The sequence below is a fragment of the Neltuma alba genome, unplaced genomic scaffold, assembly GCF_004799145.2.
Source record: "Neltuma alba isolate B1F8T4 unplaced genomic scaffold, ASM479914v2 tig00010776_pilon, whole genome shotgun sequence".
Classification (NCBI taxonomy): Eukaryota; Viridiplantae; Streptophyta; class Magnoliopsida; order Fabales; family Fabaceae; genus Neltuma; species Neltuma alba.
The window spans coordinates 206,259-222,534 of record NW_021635597.1 but is presented as its reverse complement, the minus strand read 5'-3'; the positions used below and the strand labels follow the sequence as shown (position 1 = coordinate 222,534).

The 16,276-nt window shown below is 34.2% G+C and overlaps 1 protein-coding gene and 1 pseudogene across 1 annotated transcript; both read left to right on the top strand.

The window, feature by feature from the left end:
- Positions 1–1,168: 1,168 nt before the first annotated feature.
- LOC114758969 (rust resistance kinase Lr10-like) lies at positions 1,169–2,018 on the top strand. Its single transcript, XM_028948065.1, has 2 exons — positions 1,169–1,333; positions 1,602–2,018. Exons 1-2 carry the CDS (start codon positions 1,169–1,171, stop codon positions 2,016–2,018), a joined length of 582 nt encoding a protein of 193 aa, XP_028803898.1.
- A 2,894-nt stretch (positions 2,019–4,912) lies between these two features.
- On the top strand, positions 4,913–5,391 carry LOC114758950 (probable inactive dual specificity protein phosphatase-like At4g18593; annotated as a pseudogene).
- The last annotated feature ends 10,885 nt before the right edge of the window (positions 5,392–16,276 follow it).

The window sequence follows — 16,276 nt, the reverse complement described above, 5'->3', positions numbered from 1 at the left end:
ATCCTCTGCTTCAGACAATGGCCCTTGGCTTCAGGCAGCCATTTATCCTAAAAAAGACTAATTTTAGCACCATAATAATAAACTTCCACAAGTTAAATCTTTTTGAAGAAGCTGTCTACCCTCCAAAAATACTCTACCAACTCCATGATGCCTTATTACCCCTCTTGGCTTGCATAAAGTCAGAATTTGGGAAGTATCTACCGTTTTAATATCTTACACCACAAATCATCTTGATTTTGACATAACATCCAAGCAGTTTTATAGGCAAAGCCTTATTCATTTTCATGAAGTCCCTGAAGCCCATACCACCCTCCCCTTATCACTACACTACAACTCCACCACTTCCAATGATTGTTCACCTTCCATCTCCTTTTAGCCCCACCATAAACCCGAAGTCATTCATCCTTGGGAAATTATGACATGTAATTTTGACAAGAGTGATAGAAAAAAGAAAAGAGGAGGAAGGAAGAAAGAGTTGAGAGAAGAATCCAAAGGAATCAAGAGGGGAAGGTAATAGGAAACTGAGAAACTGAGAAACGCACACCGAATTACTTCATTGATGTTACAGATCATTATCTAAATACAAGATAAGTGTGGGTCCTATTTATAAGCTCAATACCAACTCTAGTTTCCTAACATGTTCACAAGTCCTATTTCCATCACGTACATAGTCACAATTACACAACAAACTACTCCGTTTGAGGACCCCACATACACAGCACATAAGAATCAATAGGAATTGCCACATTTTAGGATTCCCAATAGGTAATTGTAGTTTAAATCCAATTTATCTTTCTACCAGAATAAGTCTAATTCTATCAGTCATATGGCAAACATGCAATTGTTAATGGAAATTATTTTTTGGCACCCAGCTTCCACAACATAAAAAATTTAATAGTAAGTCCTGAATTGAATTGGACTGAAATTCTCTGGATATTTTGTTTTATTTTGCTTCATTCTTTTCATTTAGTTTGCCTTTTCTTTTATCCTTTTTTGTAGCTATCCTTTGGTTTGGAGCAAAATTTGCTTTGGGATTCCCAATTGTTGTGGGTTTTCTAATATATAAAATGAGAAGGAGGCATTTATCTGAGTATGATGACATTGAGGATTTCCTAAGAAGTCACAGCAATTTAGTGCCCATTAAATACTCTTACTCGACATAAGAAGAATGACAAAAAATTTCAAGCACAAGTTAGGAGAAGGGGGTTATGGTTCTGTATATAAAGGAAAGCTTCGAAGCAAGCGTGATGTGGCTGTTAAGCTATTAGGCAAGTCAACAACAGATGGGCATGATTTCATCAATGAAGTTTCCACCATTGGAACTATTCGTCATGTAAATGTGGTGCAATTGATAGGATTTTGTGCAGAGAGAAGAAAGCAAGCTCTTGTTTATGAGTTCATGCCAAACGGATCTTTAGATAAATACATACTTTCTGAGCATGAAAAATCATCAATAATTATGAGAAGATCAATGAGATTTCTTTAGGGGTGGCTTGTGGGATTGAGTACCTACATCAAGGCTGCGACAAGCAAATCCTACACTTTGACATCAAAACCTCACAATATTCTTCTTGATGAGAATTTTTCTCCCAAGATTTCAGACTTTGGATTGGCAAAAACTATATCCAACAGATAAAAGTATTGTGTCTCTAACTACAGCTAGAGGCACAATGGGATACATGGCTCCTGAATTGTTGTACAAAAACATTGGAGGCATCTCACACAAGGCTGATGTTTATAGTTTTGGGATGATGCTGATGGAAATGGCAGGAAGAAGAAAGAACCATGATGTTGTGCAGAATTCATGGCAGACTTACTTTGCGAAATGGGTTCATGATCAGTTTGAAGAAACAATATTTAAAAGCAATGCCACAGAAGAAGAGAAGAAGATAGCCCTGAAAATGATTACAGTTACTTTTACTTGCATACAGCTGAGCCCAAGTGATCGCCCCTCAATGGGCAGAGTAGTGGAGATGCTTCAAGGGGATGTTGACGGCTCAGAGGTCTTCAGAGCATAGTACGACGAGTGACTGTTCGATTTTAGCGTAAGGCGTGTGAAAATGAAATAATATTTGTAAGAAACAAGCATGATCTATCATGAATTTACGTTGACCAATCGAACTGCCAGGCACATGAAGTAGTGTATCATCTCATGAGCCATTTTGTTTTCAAAAAACCTTTTTTTTGGCCAGCAAGTATCTCCCCCCCCGGGGGCGGGGGGTTTTGCCTCAGAGAAGATGCGGTTTTCAAAATTAGCCTTTTAGATATAAGATATCTATGCTATATATATATTAATCTAAAAATATTGCAAAACCTGACTCTAGATCATTTTCTTATGGTTTGAAAATTTTCACGCATTAGTTTTGCAGTGTACGATTCAAAGTAAAGGAATCCCCCCTCCCCTAAACAACCAGGTTATTGATCAATGCATTACACACATTTCTTAATTGTGTGGACATTATGAAGTGTTCCCAAATCCTTTCACAGTAAAATCCAAAATCAGCTGTATGGAACTGAATAAAGTAATCAGCCAAAAACGCTCACCTATTCCAGGGCGCTGATGGCAAACTCGGGCAATGTACAGCTGTTCAATTCGTAGCTAGGGTTTAATCAGGTTCTTCTAAATTGGCAATCGCTTGAAATGACCCGGTAAAAAGAGCATTGTCCAAATCCTTTTTCCTGCCACTTCACGGAAGCAATGCTCTTTCCTCCGCATGCGAGAACGAAGGCTCCAAACAAAGGAAAACTAGTGCGACGTTAAAAAAAAAAAAAAAAAAAAACAAAAAATTAATGCGAAGTGAGGCTCTTTATGCATACTGATTAATTGGGCTTTCTTTTCTTCTTTCGATAGCCCAAATCAAAGATCCAAACATGCTCGTAAGTACCTGTCATTTGTGGTCAGCCTAATCTAAGAAGCTCAAGGCCTTGCACGGAGAACTGTAAATATAGGATTCCACTTTACATTTCAAAACTAAACGGACGTTTGGATGAAACCAAATCATGATTAGAAAATAATTTCTGAAAAATAGATTTATAAAGAATAGATTTTGTGAAAAAGTGATTCTGATAAAGTGAGAGAGTGTGTGGATAGTTGTTATTAGAAGCATTTTTTATATGTACACATTAGTAAAAAGGCATAAGTTAATATGATAATTACATAAAAGATAGATTTTATAATATATTTTAATTTCAAGGAATAAAATTGTTAATAATATATTCTTTACCAACATAATTAATAATATATAAGATAATATAATTAATAAATAATTAATATGTGTATGTATATATAAAACATAAGATTAAATATTTATAAAAAAATAATTGATGGGTGTTAAAGTCATATTATCGTTGAAATCTACTCTGACAAGCACAATCATACTCTCAATTTAAACCAGAAAACATAATAGATTCATTTCTTCTTGAAACTATGATTTTGGCCCAAAACTATGGTTTGTCAAGCATGAACTTGGCATCGGCGGTGTTCACAACTAGGGATTGAGCTGCCGCTGGTCATTTTTTCCCTTCTTTTTAATCGTCTTGTCTTTGTTTAGAAACTCCTGCGTTTGCTATCAAATTAAGCTGGGGATTGCTAATAACATGAAACCAAGCATTCACGGGGGAAGAAATTTCGAAGGAGGCAATAATGTTTGTGTTATTCTGGTTTTGTGAGTATAATTTATGAAGAAAACACTGTTAGGGCAACAAACATAGTTGAACAATATAATTTCGCAAGTCCTGATTGACCCTATGCATAATGCGTTCTTATTAAGATATATGTGAACCAAGTTCAGTTAGGAGTCCTAGGATTCCCATCCCTGTTCATCATATGGGTGAGATATCTTTATTCCAATGTAAGATAATTTACAATAGGGCTGTCATTGGTTATGCAGTAATATTGATTACGTGTCAATATGTGTTCGGACTCGTGGCTTGTGAGAGAGAAAGGGTAGGGGGTAGAAGATGAGATGACGGGTGTGTTCATGAAAGGCCAAAATACAGTGACAATCTAAATAAACATTCTCTATGGGGACATCAGCCTCCCCTACATGGCACATGTGTTTTAGGTGTGCTTGATTTTAGGTAACTAGTACTCCCTGTTTCAGTCTGATGGAGAAAGCTTCTTTTCTGGAGAAAAGGGAAAATTCCATCAAAGAATGAAATTACAAAGGGCATGCGGACCAAAAAAACCTGAGCATATCAGCTAATTAAAGCAAAAGAAAATATAAGTAAGTTAGAGACATCAAAAGATGTTCAGTATGTTAACAGCCTGTCTAGTGGGACCGGATGGTTCTCTAACAAAGCATAAGATCTCAAATAATGAAGATGTGATGCTTCTAAAACCACGTTGGTTTCGAGACCCCCCACGTTGCAAATTTGACAGATTTAAGTATTCTAGTAGGGAGACCACATGTGTGTGTGTGTGTTTTTTTTTTTTTTTATAGTAATTTGTTTTGGTTGCTGACATGAAGATTCATTGTCTCTGCAACTTTAATATTGTCACGCCTAGTTCACATCTGCTGTCACTTGTGTCTAAAGTAACAATGATTGTCTGATCAATGTTAGTGTGTGCCAATTCGTTACATGCATCATCCTAAATACGGATTACGTCCTTTTAATTAAAGTAAAAGTACTTTTGCCATGGGCGATAAATAAATAAAACATAATGAACCAGGGTACTCAAAAGTTTAACTTGAAGTGCGAAGAACTTCATATTATTAATGGGTATGGTCTTGTCTTGATAACAAGTAGCATAAACATGTTGATACACTAGAACTTGTTATCAAATGCTACTCATTTGTTGTAGGAAATTTTGTTAATTACATTCCTTTATATTAGGTTTCGTGTTGTCTTCTCATATGCTTTTTAAACTTGCAGAATATTAAACATTTACATCATTGATCAGTGAAGCCAAATGGCTGGAACTGTTAGCTCCAAGTTGGAGACCCCAGAAAAGGATCACCTTATTTACGGGTGTAAGAAATGCCGAAGAATTGTAGATTCAGACGAGTTTTCCCATGAGCGGGGAAAAGAAGAGAAGCAAGTTTCAAATGGAAGAAGAGAAATGAGAACGCAGAGAAGAAAAACAGCCAGTGGACTGTACCTCGGTATTTGTCGAGCCCAGAAGTGGATGCAAACAGGTTTTCGTAAATTTCAATCAATATATATCCAGTTGCCATAAGATTTTCCTTTTCATTCTTCACACTAACTCTGTATGAGTATTGCTTCACTTGGCAGTTGATGAGGGCCATGTAGAGGAAAAAACTTTTCTGTTGGGAATGCAATGCTCATTTGGGTTATTTCCACTGGGCAGATATGCAGTGTAGCTGTGGAGCATGGGTGAATCCTGCATTTCAGCTACATAAATGCCATTTAGATGAGTGCTATATATGACTCAATCGCTTCTAGCTTCCCCATAATCCACACCTGAGGCTTGGGAAAAACTCGATAGTAGTAATACCTGAACATCAGTAAGGAGCTTTTCCTTATGGATTATGGGAGTTTTAGAGAATATGGAATTTACAGCCACAGGTTTGGTCTCATGCACCACCATAATAAAAAAGTTAGTGCGCATTTTTTTTGAACAATTGATATCTAATTTAGACATTCAAAAGCTATTATTACTATTTTGTTCTAAAATATAGCATAAGTTCCCCCCATGCCTTTTTTTTTAATTAAATCATTTAATTTTGCTCTGTTAGAACCGTTAAGTCTTATAACTTTTTTATGTGCTAACAATACCAATAAAGCAAAATTGAATGATTTAGTAAAACAAGAAGAAAACATGGGTACAAGTCTTTTTTTGACCAGAAAGTTTTTACTACAAGTCTACAACATATTATACAAAAGTAAGAAAATAATGAAAATATACATAAAAATTAAATTTGAAATCAAACTAATTGAAATGTAACTTTTAATTTCATGATTTTAAATTAAATTCGTAACTATAGTAAGGAATTGGAAAAAAAAAAAAAAAAAAGGACCAAAATCTAAAAATTGTCTTTTTTAAGTATGCCCCTAACTAAATAGAGATATTTCTGAAAAGATCATTTGTTTTTTGTTTTGAAAGATTTTGAAAAAGATTATGAAATTCTGAACAAATTTTCCATCTCACACGCATATCATATTCTGTTACAAGTAATGTTTTAAGAGCCGGACTAGATGTCGAAATCAGAAAGATCAACAAGTTATGAGTTTAAACGGTTAGATTAGTTAGACCATTTATCAACCATTAATATAATAATTAGATAAAAATAATGTTACATAAATATCTAATATTGTATATAAGAATAAAACATCAAATAATAATTGACAAATTAAATTATAAAGTGATAAAATAATTTTTATGATTTTAATTACAGGCATGATTAGTAATAAAAAAATGAAAAGAATGAAATTAAATATATAAAAAATTAATTTTAAAAATACAGTAAAATTTTAAGATGTATCCAGCGGATATGATGTGATCTCACAATTAATTCAATGAGCTCTCTTCAAAATTAATATTAAAAAATGAAAAAATAAATAGTATAAGTGGCAAAAACAAATCGATTGGATATATTATATCCACGTTTAATTCGTCTATCTCACTTCAAAGATAACATTGAAAAAGAGATGATATTATTAGCCTTCAAAATTGGTTCTCTTCAGAAATTTTTTTAAACGCATTTCATTTAATAAAAAGATTTTTTAAAAAAAATATTTATTAATTAGCTTGTTCTGAATGCACCGCTCACTAGGAATGCTGAGGGCGTTTCGCTCTCTCTCCCCCCCCAGGCCCCAGCGGCTGCTTCTTCATCTTCTGTTTCTCCCGTTCGACTCTCTTAAATTCCAGCGATGAAGAATGGCCCTGAGATCGGAGAAGGAGACGACAACGGTTCTTCTTCCATCTCAAGAGAGAAATCGATGTTACAGATAAGAGTTTCATCCCTTCTTCAATGAATAGATCCCCCTATTTCAATCTTCATCTTCTATCCTCGACTTCTTCTTCATCCTCCTTCTTTGATCTTCATCCCCGTTCTGTATGAGACTCAATACCCCGTTCTGTAATTTCGCTCCTGCGAAGTTCGACTTCCACGTTCTACCTATCTCTGCGCCTCTGCCTCTGGACGGTAGCCGTCGTTGGCGGCTGTATCTGCATCTCTGCCACTCGTTGTTGCGTCCTTTTTATGTCTCCAGATTCTCGCCGTCGAGATTCTCGCCGTCGAACTTATCAAGATCTCAACCTGACTTCGGTGCCCTGCGCCCTCGCCTCTCCCAGTTAGCCATCTACTTCGTTCTTCGTGAGTTTGTGTGCTTTTGGGCTTTGGCTTTAGTTCGTCTTCTCTCCAGACTCCAATTTTAAATCACTTTATGATTTTTGTTGAATATTGAATGTGTTTTGTGTTTTAAATTGAGTACTGACTAATCCTAAGTGCTTGTGTGTTTCGTTAGAAGATTATTAAATGCGCTCTGTATATGCTTATTTCAATTTTCAACAGTAAATATTTAGCTGCTGGACTGGACCATTGGGTCGTAGAGTGGACTATTTCTGTATGTGGTAATTGAAGAACCTTCTTTTGAAATTCAGAATCACATTGAAGAGTCTTAAATTATACTCATTGTTGACCATTGTTATTTCTTTCTGTGTTAAAGGTGACTTTGGAAAGCTTACTGTTTCATGCATGTTGACAGCAGAAGGAGGTGAATTGATTAAATAGAATCTTGTAATGGTGAAATAAAGGCTAATTATAATATTTAAAGGATTTCTTTTTTCCTTTTTAGTCACATTGGATTCAAATGTTTGATAGCACTCAAAACTACCCTTCTAGACTTGGCATTTGTCATAATGACTACATGTCCTATAAAATTTGCTGTTCCTATGCTGGCAGCACAATAATATTAAGTGTTTGTATGTGGTTGAGTTTTTAAAGCCTTTTAAAACACAACGTTAAACAATTTCTCCCAGGCCCTTTCAACTAAATTCAGGTTAGGTTGGGAGATTGCAAGACAATGACCGGGGTAAAGAAGTCCTAAAGCCAAATTAGACTTGATTCCAAATAGAGTAAACATTTATCATGTCATAAGTCTGTACATGAATGGGCATCTTTAGTTGTGGTCTACTTATAGTTACGTAATCTTGACCACCTCTTTCATGTTATCGTTTGAGGCTCTTCGAGCATCTTGGAAGAAGCAATTGGAATGAGGTGTTGAGACTTAAGACTTTCAAAATGAATGGAAATATGCATTACCTTAGGCATGCCTAACTAGCTTGCTTCACTGTCAGTTACCAACTTAATTACCATTGTTGTTTTCAAATGAATTTTCAATTGATGTTGCTTGAGCAATGAAAGCGTCTTCTAACCAAGCATAAAGCTGAGCAGACTAAAAAAGGATGGGAAAATCATGAAAGTTCCCCCCATGATTCCAAGTGGAACTTGAAGTGAAATAAGAGATCATGGCAATTCAATCCACCAGCAATTAAGCAAACTAACAACCATCAGTGAGACGGAAGCAATGACCCCTTAAAAATTCAACGCTACTAATAGATTTCTTATTTTTGGGGGTGGGGGTGGTGGGAATGCTGTTCTATAACAACCATCAGTGGGTATGATAAATTACCTGATAAACGCGGAATTTCCAAGTAAATCTTCTACTTAGAAAAAAAATTATTTTTTTCTGGTATGTGTGCGGTATGTTTAGGATTCTCGTTCTATATGCACAACTAAGATTTATGATTTTACACATAGGATTTTAGATCTTATGGAATGCTGTTCTATAATTCTATAAATAAGTTTGTTCATCTAGTTATGGATGAGCTAAGCAAATTTCATAAGAAGATTAACATGAATGTAATGTTTTTGAATCATATTACTGTATTAACCTATTATTTGTTTGACTAAATGCAGTGCTGCTATCTCCATGCTAGTCTCCCAGTGAATTACGTGGAGTCTTGCGTAAAAAAGTGTAGCTTCCCTGCTTGTTCAGTATCCTCTCTCAAGTTAGAACTTGACTTCACTCACCAAACAGTTCCTGGGAAGCAAAACGTTTGAAAACAATTCCCCTTTTGCAATTTGTGGTACACTATGGCAGGAACACGTTCCTGCAACAACTGTAGGAAAACTTCTCTTGTTAGGGATGATGTGTCTGGGGATTTGATATGTTCCTTGTGTGGTGTTGTTCAAGAATATGATCAGTTTGAAGCCCATATTGGCGGCATCAATGGCCCACAAGGAACATTCATCCGTGTTGGAACTTCTGGTGCAGGTACTATATATAGTTACAAAGAAAGGAAATTCTTTCAAGCCCAAAGTTTGATAGATGAATTAACTTCTCGATTAGGTATATCTTCAAAAATGAGTGATATTAAAGCGATGATTTCTACCATCACAGGGGGTGAATTTGGGCAAGGTGATTGGTTTCAGGTTTTAATTGGCGCATGTGTGTATATAGTGATGCGAAAGGATAATCGCCCAATGTCTATGGCTGAAGTGGCATGGGCAGCTGGATGTGATGTTTATGAATTGGGTAGGATGATTAAACGAGTTATGATTTTGTGGATTTGAAAAAAATCAGATTTTCCAGAGTTTGATATCGTGCATTCATTGGAAAGGGTCCTTAAGATTTCACCATCTTTTGCTAGAATTGACAGAAGCAAAGTAGACAGAATTCGCAAGTAGGGGATATTTTTGTTACAGTGTGCAATGAGGTGGTTTTTGAGTACCGGACGTAAGCCACTTCCATTGGTAGTTGCTGTTTTAGTTCTGGTAGCTGAATTGAATCAAGTTGAAATTGGAATTAGCGAGTTGCCAAGGAAGTTCATGCTGTTGTTTCCACTTGTAAAACACGATACAAAGAGCTTTTAGAGAAACTTGTAGAAGTGGCACAAGTTTTGCCTTGGGGAAGAGATATCACCACCAGAAACATTGTTAAAACATGCACCATCTGTAATTAAGTATTTGGAGACAAAGGCTATGTTGAAACCTGTTGATAAAAGGAAAGCCCCAGATCGTCCTGAGTCTAATTTGGGAGAGATGGTTAGTGAATGTTTAAGACAACTCGATGAAAATGGACACAAGACTGATTCCATAAACCTGCCAAGTGATTCTCATTGTAGCATATCACAAAACAATATTCACTCTACAAGACCAAGTGCTAGGGATGCAAACAAACTGCTTTATTCACCTGAATGTTTATCCATGTTGTATGAGAAATCATCCGAGAGGGTCGATCTTCAGGATTGTAGTGAGTGGTGGAATGGAAAATCAGAATTGAGCAAAAAGCTTGTGCTCAAACAGTTACTCGAGAAGGATGTCGGATTCGAATCCATGCCACCTTCTTTTATTTCAAACTGCTTGAAATGTGAGATGAGAAGAGAGAAGATCAATGCTGCTAAGGTGCGTATAGATAGAATAATGCATCCATGGAATTCTGATTTGGGTGCTGATTGTTCTGAGAAAAAGTTCAAGAGAAGAAGAAAGCTTGTTGATGGAGTTGATTGGGAGCACCTGATTATTGAGACCTTACTTCTTCACCAAGTAAAGGAGGAGGAAATTGAGAAGGGATACTACAATACATTGCTGGATTTACATGTGTTTAACTCTGGCATTGTATGAGATTTTCCTATTATTCTTACAACTATTACAAGCATGGGTATAATAATGGAGACGACTTTGGGTACCACCAGAAGCCAATTGGTTCAATGGTGGTCAGTGAAAAGGCCATGTCTGTGTTCAGTGATGAAAACCCTCATGCTTGTGCTATGATGTGACATGTATATATATTCAGTTTCATGTGTTCTTCCCCCCCCCCCCCCCCGGGGGGTTTTGGAAGAATAAATTACGGTTTGCTTTTGTGTGTGAAATGCAAATAGAACCATTTGGGAAGCATCCATGGAGTGGGAACAAGGTAAGCTATATATAATGCCAACAGATGTAGTGGATTATTGCGTACGTATATGGTGGATGTTTGATTAAATTCATTTGTTATCTGATTATTAAAATGGTCAATCTTGCAAGGAAGCTTGTAAACACTACACAAGTAAAGGTTAAAAAAACAAGCTCAGGAGCGCTATTTATATTTTTTTATTTGGTACTCTTTCTGTCCTTAATGTATGATTTAATTGGAAAGTTGATATTGATATTATAGATTTGACTTATTTCAGATGTTTATTAATTTTTTCAAATTAACTTTATTGTTATTCCCATAGTAATAATAATAAAGTAAAAGAGATAGGAAAGAAAATTAAAAAATATGCTTAGGGTGTTTTAGAAAAAACAAATCATATTAACTAATGTAACTCATATTTTTACTCTACTCAAATTAACTAATTAAATCTTATATTAAGGACCACAAGAGTAATATTGTTTAAGTGCCACTAGATGTGATAGTGCTTGTAAATATTACTACCTCCTGAGTCCTGTCTCTAATATAAAAGTTAATGGAAAAGTTAAATTTGATTCTAAATATAATATTATAATTATTTTTGTCTCCCTTATTTATCTAAACCAAATCTATTGATTACATATGTATGTTAAGGTACTTTGTATCAAGAGTAGTTTCAAGAGAAAATGACACTAAAATACCACTTGAATTCCAAAAAGACAGATAAGGGACCTGAATAAGCAAAATGACAAAGAAGGCATCAGGTACCAATCTGGAATTTTGATTTTTAGCCTAAAGACTGAATTGCCCTTATTGTGTTCGCCTCCTCCCAGCGAAAGCAATTCCCCCCACTCGGCGAAAGAGAAACTGCCCCCACTTGGCGAAACCAATCCATCTACTCAGTGAAACTAATCCCTCCCCTCGGTGAAACCGAATCCCTCTACTCGATGAAACCAATCCCTCCACTTCACGAAACCGAACCCCCTCCAGTTGACGAAACTAAATCCTTCGTATCACCATTCTGTAGAGATTGTTGATTTGGTGGGTTTTGGTTGTGGGAAAGAGGATTTGTAGTGAGAGAGGGAGTGAACCTGTGGGAAAGACGAAGCGGAAATCAGAAAACAATGGCAAGCAATTACGTAACGTAACTGCTGTCATATGCCTGCTGGTTTTGGTAAATCCCATTACGTTAATGGTAAATTTCACTATACATGTAGTTAATTATGAATTTTACAAAATACATATTGTGATTTACAACTTTTGTAGTGAAAGTGACTGCTTTGTTAATGGGTTTTGCAACCTGTTTTCAGGAGATAAACAACTTGTTTGTAAAAACTAATAAAATTTGACGCTGAATTTTACAAAACACACAGTGATATTTACAACTTTTATAGTGAAAATGACCACTTCTTAAATGAGTTTTGCAACCTCTTTTCAAGGGATTGACAACTTGTTTCTAAAAACCAATAAAATTCCATGCTGAATTTTACAAAACATAGAGTGATATTTACAACTTTTGTAGTGAAAATTACCACTTCTTAAATGAGTTTTGCAACCTCTTTTCAAGGAATTGGCAACTTGTTTCTAAAAACCAATAAAATTCCATACTGAATTTTACAAAACATAGAGTGATATTTACAACTTTTTTAGTGAAAATTACCACTTCTTAAATGAGTTTTGCAACCTCTTTTCAAGGGATTGGCAACTTGTTTCTAAAAACCAATAAAATTCCATGCTGAATTTTACAAAACACACAGTGATATTTACAACTTTTTTAGTGAAAATTACCACTTCTTAAATGAGTTTTGCAACCTCTTTTCAGGGGATGAGCAACTTGTTTCTAAAAATCAATAAAATTTGACGCTGAATTTTACAAAACACACAGTGATATTTACAACTTTTATAGTGAAAATGATCACTTCTTAAATGAGTTTTGCAACCTCTTTTCAAGGGATTGACAACTTGTTTCTAAAAACTAATAAAATTCTATGCTGAATTTTACAAAACATAGAGTGATATTTACAACTTTTGTAGTGAAAATTACCACTTCTTAAATGAGTTTTGCAACCTCTTTTCAGGGAATAAGCAACTTGTTTCTAAAAATCAATAAAATTTGACGCTGAATTTTACAAAACACACAGTGATATTTACAACTTTTATAGTGAAAATGACCACTTCTTAAATGGCTTTTGCAACCAGTTAATTCAACGTGACTACAAAAGTTGTCACTTTTATTAGTTTTTACAAACAAGTTGTTTATCTCCTGAAAACAGGTTGCAAAACCCATTAACAAAGCAGTCACTTTCACTACAAAAGTTGTAAATCACAATATGTATTTTATAAAATTCATAATTAACTACATGTATAGTAAAATTTACCATTCACGTAATGGGATTTACCAAAAACCAGCAGGCATATGACAGCAGTTACGTTACGTAATTGCTTGCCAGTTTTCTGATTTCCGCTTCATCTTTCCGCTTCGGTTCACTCCCTCTCTCACTACAAATCCTCTTTCCCACAACCAAAATCAACAATCTCTACAGAATGGTGATGCGAAGGAGTAAGATAATAGCATTTTCAACATTCTTCTTTCCTTCTTCTCGCATTTCATCAGCGTCAGTCTTCCTCTCTCCTTTCTCTCACTTTCAGCTTTCGGTCTTCCCGCATTTCATCAGGGCATTTGGGTCTTTTGGCCGAAAATATGAATTCCAGATTGGTACCCAGTGTCCTATTTGTCATTTTGCTTATTCAGGTCCCTTATCTGTCTTTTTAGAATTCAAGTGGTATTTTATTGTCATTTTCCCTAGTTTCAATCCAAATGATTTAAGAATGTATTTTAGAAAAATTATCACATATTTTTAACATACAACTAATTTGATTACTTTTTTTAATCTACCCAAATTAGTTAAATAGATACTCCTCCGGTTCTAAATGTAAGACCCTTATACTAGTGTGTATAAGGGTCTTACATTTAGGACCGGAGGAGTATTATATTAAGAATGAAAGATAATAATATTTTAATGTCAACAGTGAGTTACCTTAGTGGCATTATGAGCTCAAAGCAAATTAAACTATAAGGAGCAAACATTATACTTTAAGATATCACTGCGTGTAAGTGAATGATTTAAAACGGTAAAAATGCCCCTGGGCCTTTCTTCTAAATAAAGAAGATATATAAGTATATATTTGTTTATATTTTATTTTAATTAAAAAAACTTGTTAAATATATATTCGTTCAACCCGTCACTGGAGATTACGCCGGCGACCTGGTGGTTTCTGGCAATTTTTTTTTTTTTTGGCCAGGAAAATTATTTAAGGAAAGCGTTGGGATGGGATTTGATCCCACGGGCCAGCAAAAGGATGGACCACTGTTAGGTCAATAACAATTTCTTAACATTATAATGCAAAAAAAAAAAAAAAATTTTTTTTACTCTAGCTTTATCTCATGAAAACAATTTATTTGGGAAAGACAAGTCTTCATTAAAAAATAACAAATTTAAACTTGATATTATAACAACACATTCTTTCTTGATACATAATACTTCTCTGGTATTTAATATAGGACACAATTATTGAGTTGATTTTGGTCCTAAATATAAGACCAATTTCTCATATTTATCAATTTTCTCTAAATTACCCTTATGGATACTCCCTCAACCATAATCAAGTAAAAGAGGAAGAGTGGGTATTAAGAAAGATCATTATGGTATTTTAGGAAAAACGTGTCACATTTCTTATAATTAACTAACTTACTTAAATTTCTTAATCTAATCAAATTAGTAAAATGGGTCTTATATTAAGGACTGGAGGAGTATGAAATAACACGTGAATTAAATAAAAATTACCACAATTTATCTAGGAATGATAAGTTTTGATTGAGAAATTATAAGTCTAAACTTGAGATTAACAATATGTTTTTTCTTGATACATAACGTGAAATTAAAAGAATAAAGAGATATTTTAATTTTATCATTTTTCTTTAATTTTAAAATTTCAATTTGAGTTCATTTTCCCCTCTTTCGTTTTCAATCCTTAACTTTTTAAATTGACAAATTGTAATTTCAGCCTTTTTTTGGGTTATTTTCCCAAGGATTTATGACCAATTTTCTCTTTTTATTTAACCGTCAACATGTCTACCAATATCAAAGGAATTTAAGAAAAATTTGTAATGTATGCATTGGGGTTTGATTCTAGTATATGGGCACCTTTTGGCTCAACACGTTTATCACGAAGCTAACTGGTCTTACGCTCTTTACAAGTGTCAAGTTTATCGTGAGTTTGCGCGAGTCACTCATGCGTAGCTTTAGTCTTAGCATTATGGAGTCCAAGCGAGTTTGATAACAAATTAACACATTATGCAATCATAAAAACAACTTGCAAGACTTTTTTATTTTTTTTGCTATGTATATCATATCATCCCATTTGAGGCAATCATATCTGACATACTATCAGAAACCAAATATGAGCTTAACTTTTAATAAGAATTTGAATTTTAGTTTATCACTATGAGAGACATATCTCTTTTACTAAATCTGGTTCTTATTAATAAGGTAATTAAATCTTTTTTTAAAGATTTGATTATAATTCTCCCTAGTTATAACTACTCCCTCAGCTAGCTCACTATCGGCCTCAATTCCTGAATTTTTTATTTGTCAGTTAACTCAATCCTTTGTCTTTTTAATTTTTATATTATTATTCTTGTCGGTTATAACTTAGTTTCTTTATGGGAAAAATATTAGCAACATTGTTAAAATTGCTTGCAACTCGGTTTGGGTCTCTTTATAGAATTTAAACGAAAGATGAAGGACTGGCGAGGTTTCTTCCTAACAATTTCTTCTCCCGTCCATCCATTCGTTCATTCTTTCGTTTAAATGTGATAAAAAGACCGAAGATGAGTTGCAAGCAATTTTAACAATCTTATTAATATTTTTGTCACGTGCGTGGGAAGTGGGTTATAATTTACAAGAATAATAATATAAAAAATGAAAAAAAAGCTTAGAAATTGAGTCCCATTGAGTAGTAATTAAGGGATTGAGTCATGAGTGATTCAAAAATTGAAAGATGAAAAAAATTAATATTTCCTTTTTTAAGATAAGACAAGATTCTTCATCCTAGGTAATAAATTGAGATATTAAGATTTTTTTTTTCGTACTAAGATAAAAGTGCATATTTAATTCTTTTTAACTTTATACAAAGTTTTGATTTAATATATTAATTTTATAAAGAGATCGGTTTAAGAAGAGCACAAAATAGAATATATATGAACAAGGGATGCAAATTAAAAAACATGAGTTTACCCTTATATTTGATTTTTTAATTTGGTTTTAGCTCCATGTGCTCCTATATCATCATTAAACCCAAAACAATGAAACAAAGAGAAAAGTATAACTTAAATGAACTGACTTTAAACCACAAA

Bases quoted from the DNA above. Each gene is read 5' to 3' on its own strand.
- LOC114758969 (XM_028948065.1), top strand. From the start codon at position 1,169: ATGACAAAAAATTTCAAGCACAAGTTAGGAGAAGGGGGTTATGGTTCT. The intron at 1,334-1,601 runs GTAAATGTGGTG...CCAAGATTTCAG, and splicing joins CCATTGGAACTATTCGTCAT to ACTTTGGATTGGCAAAAACT.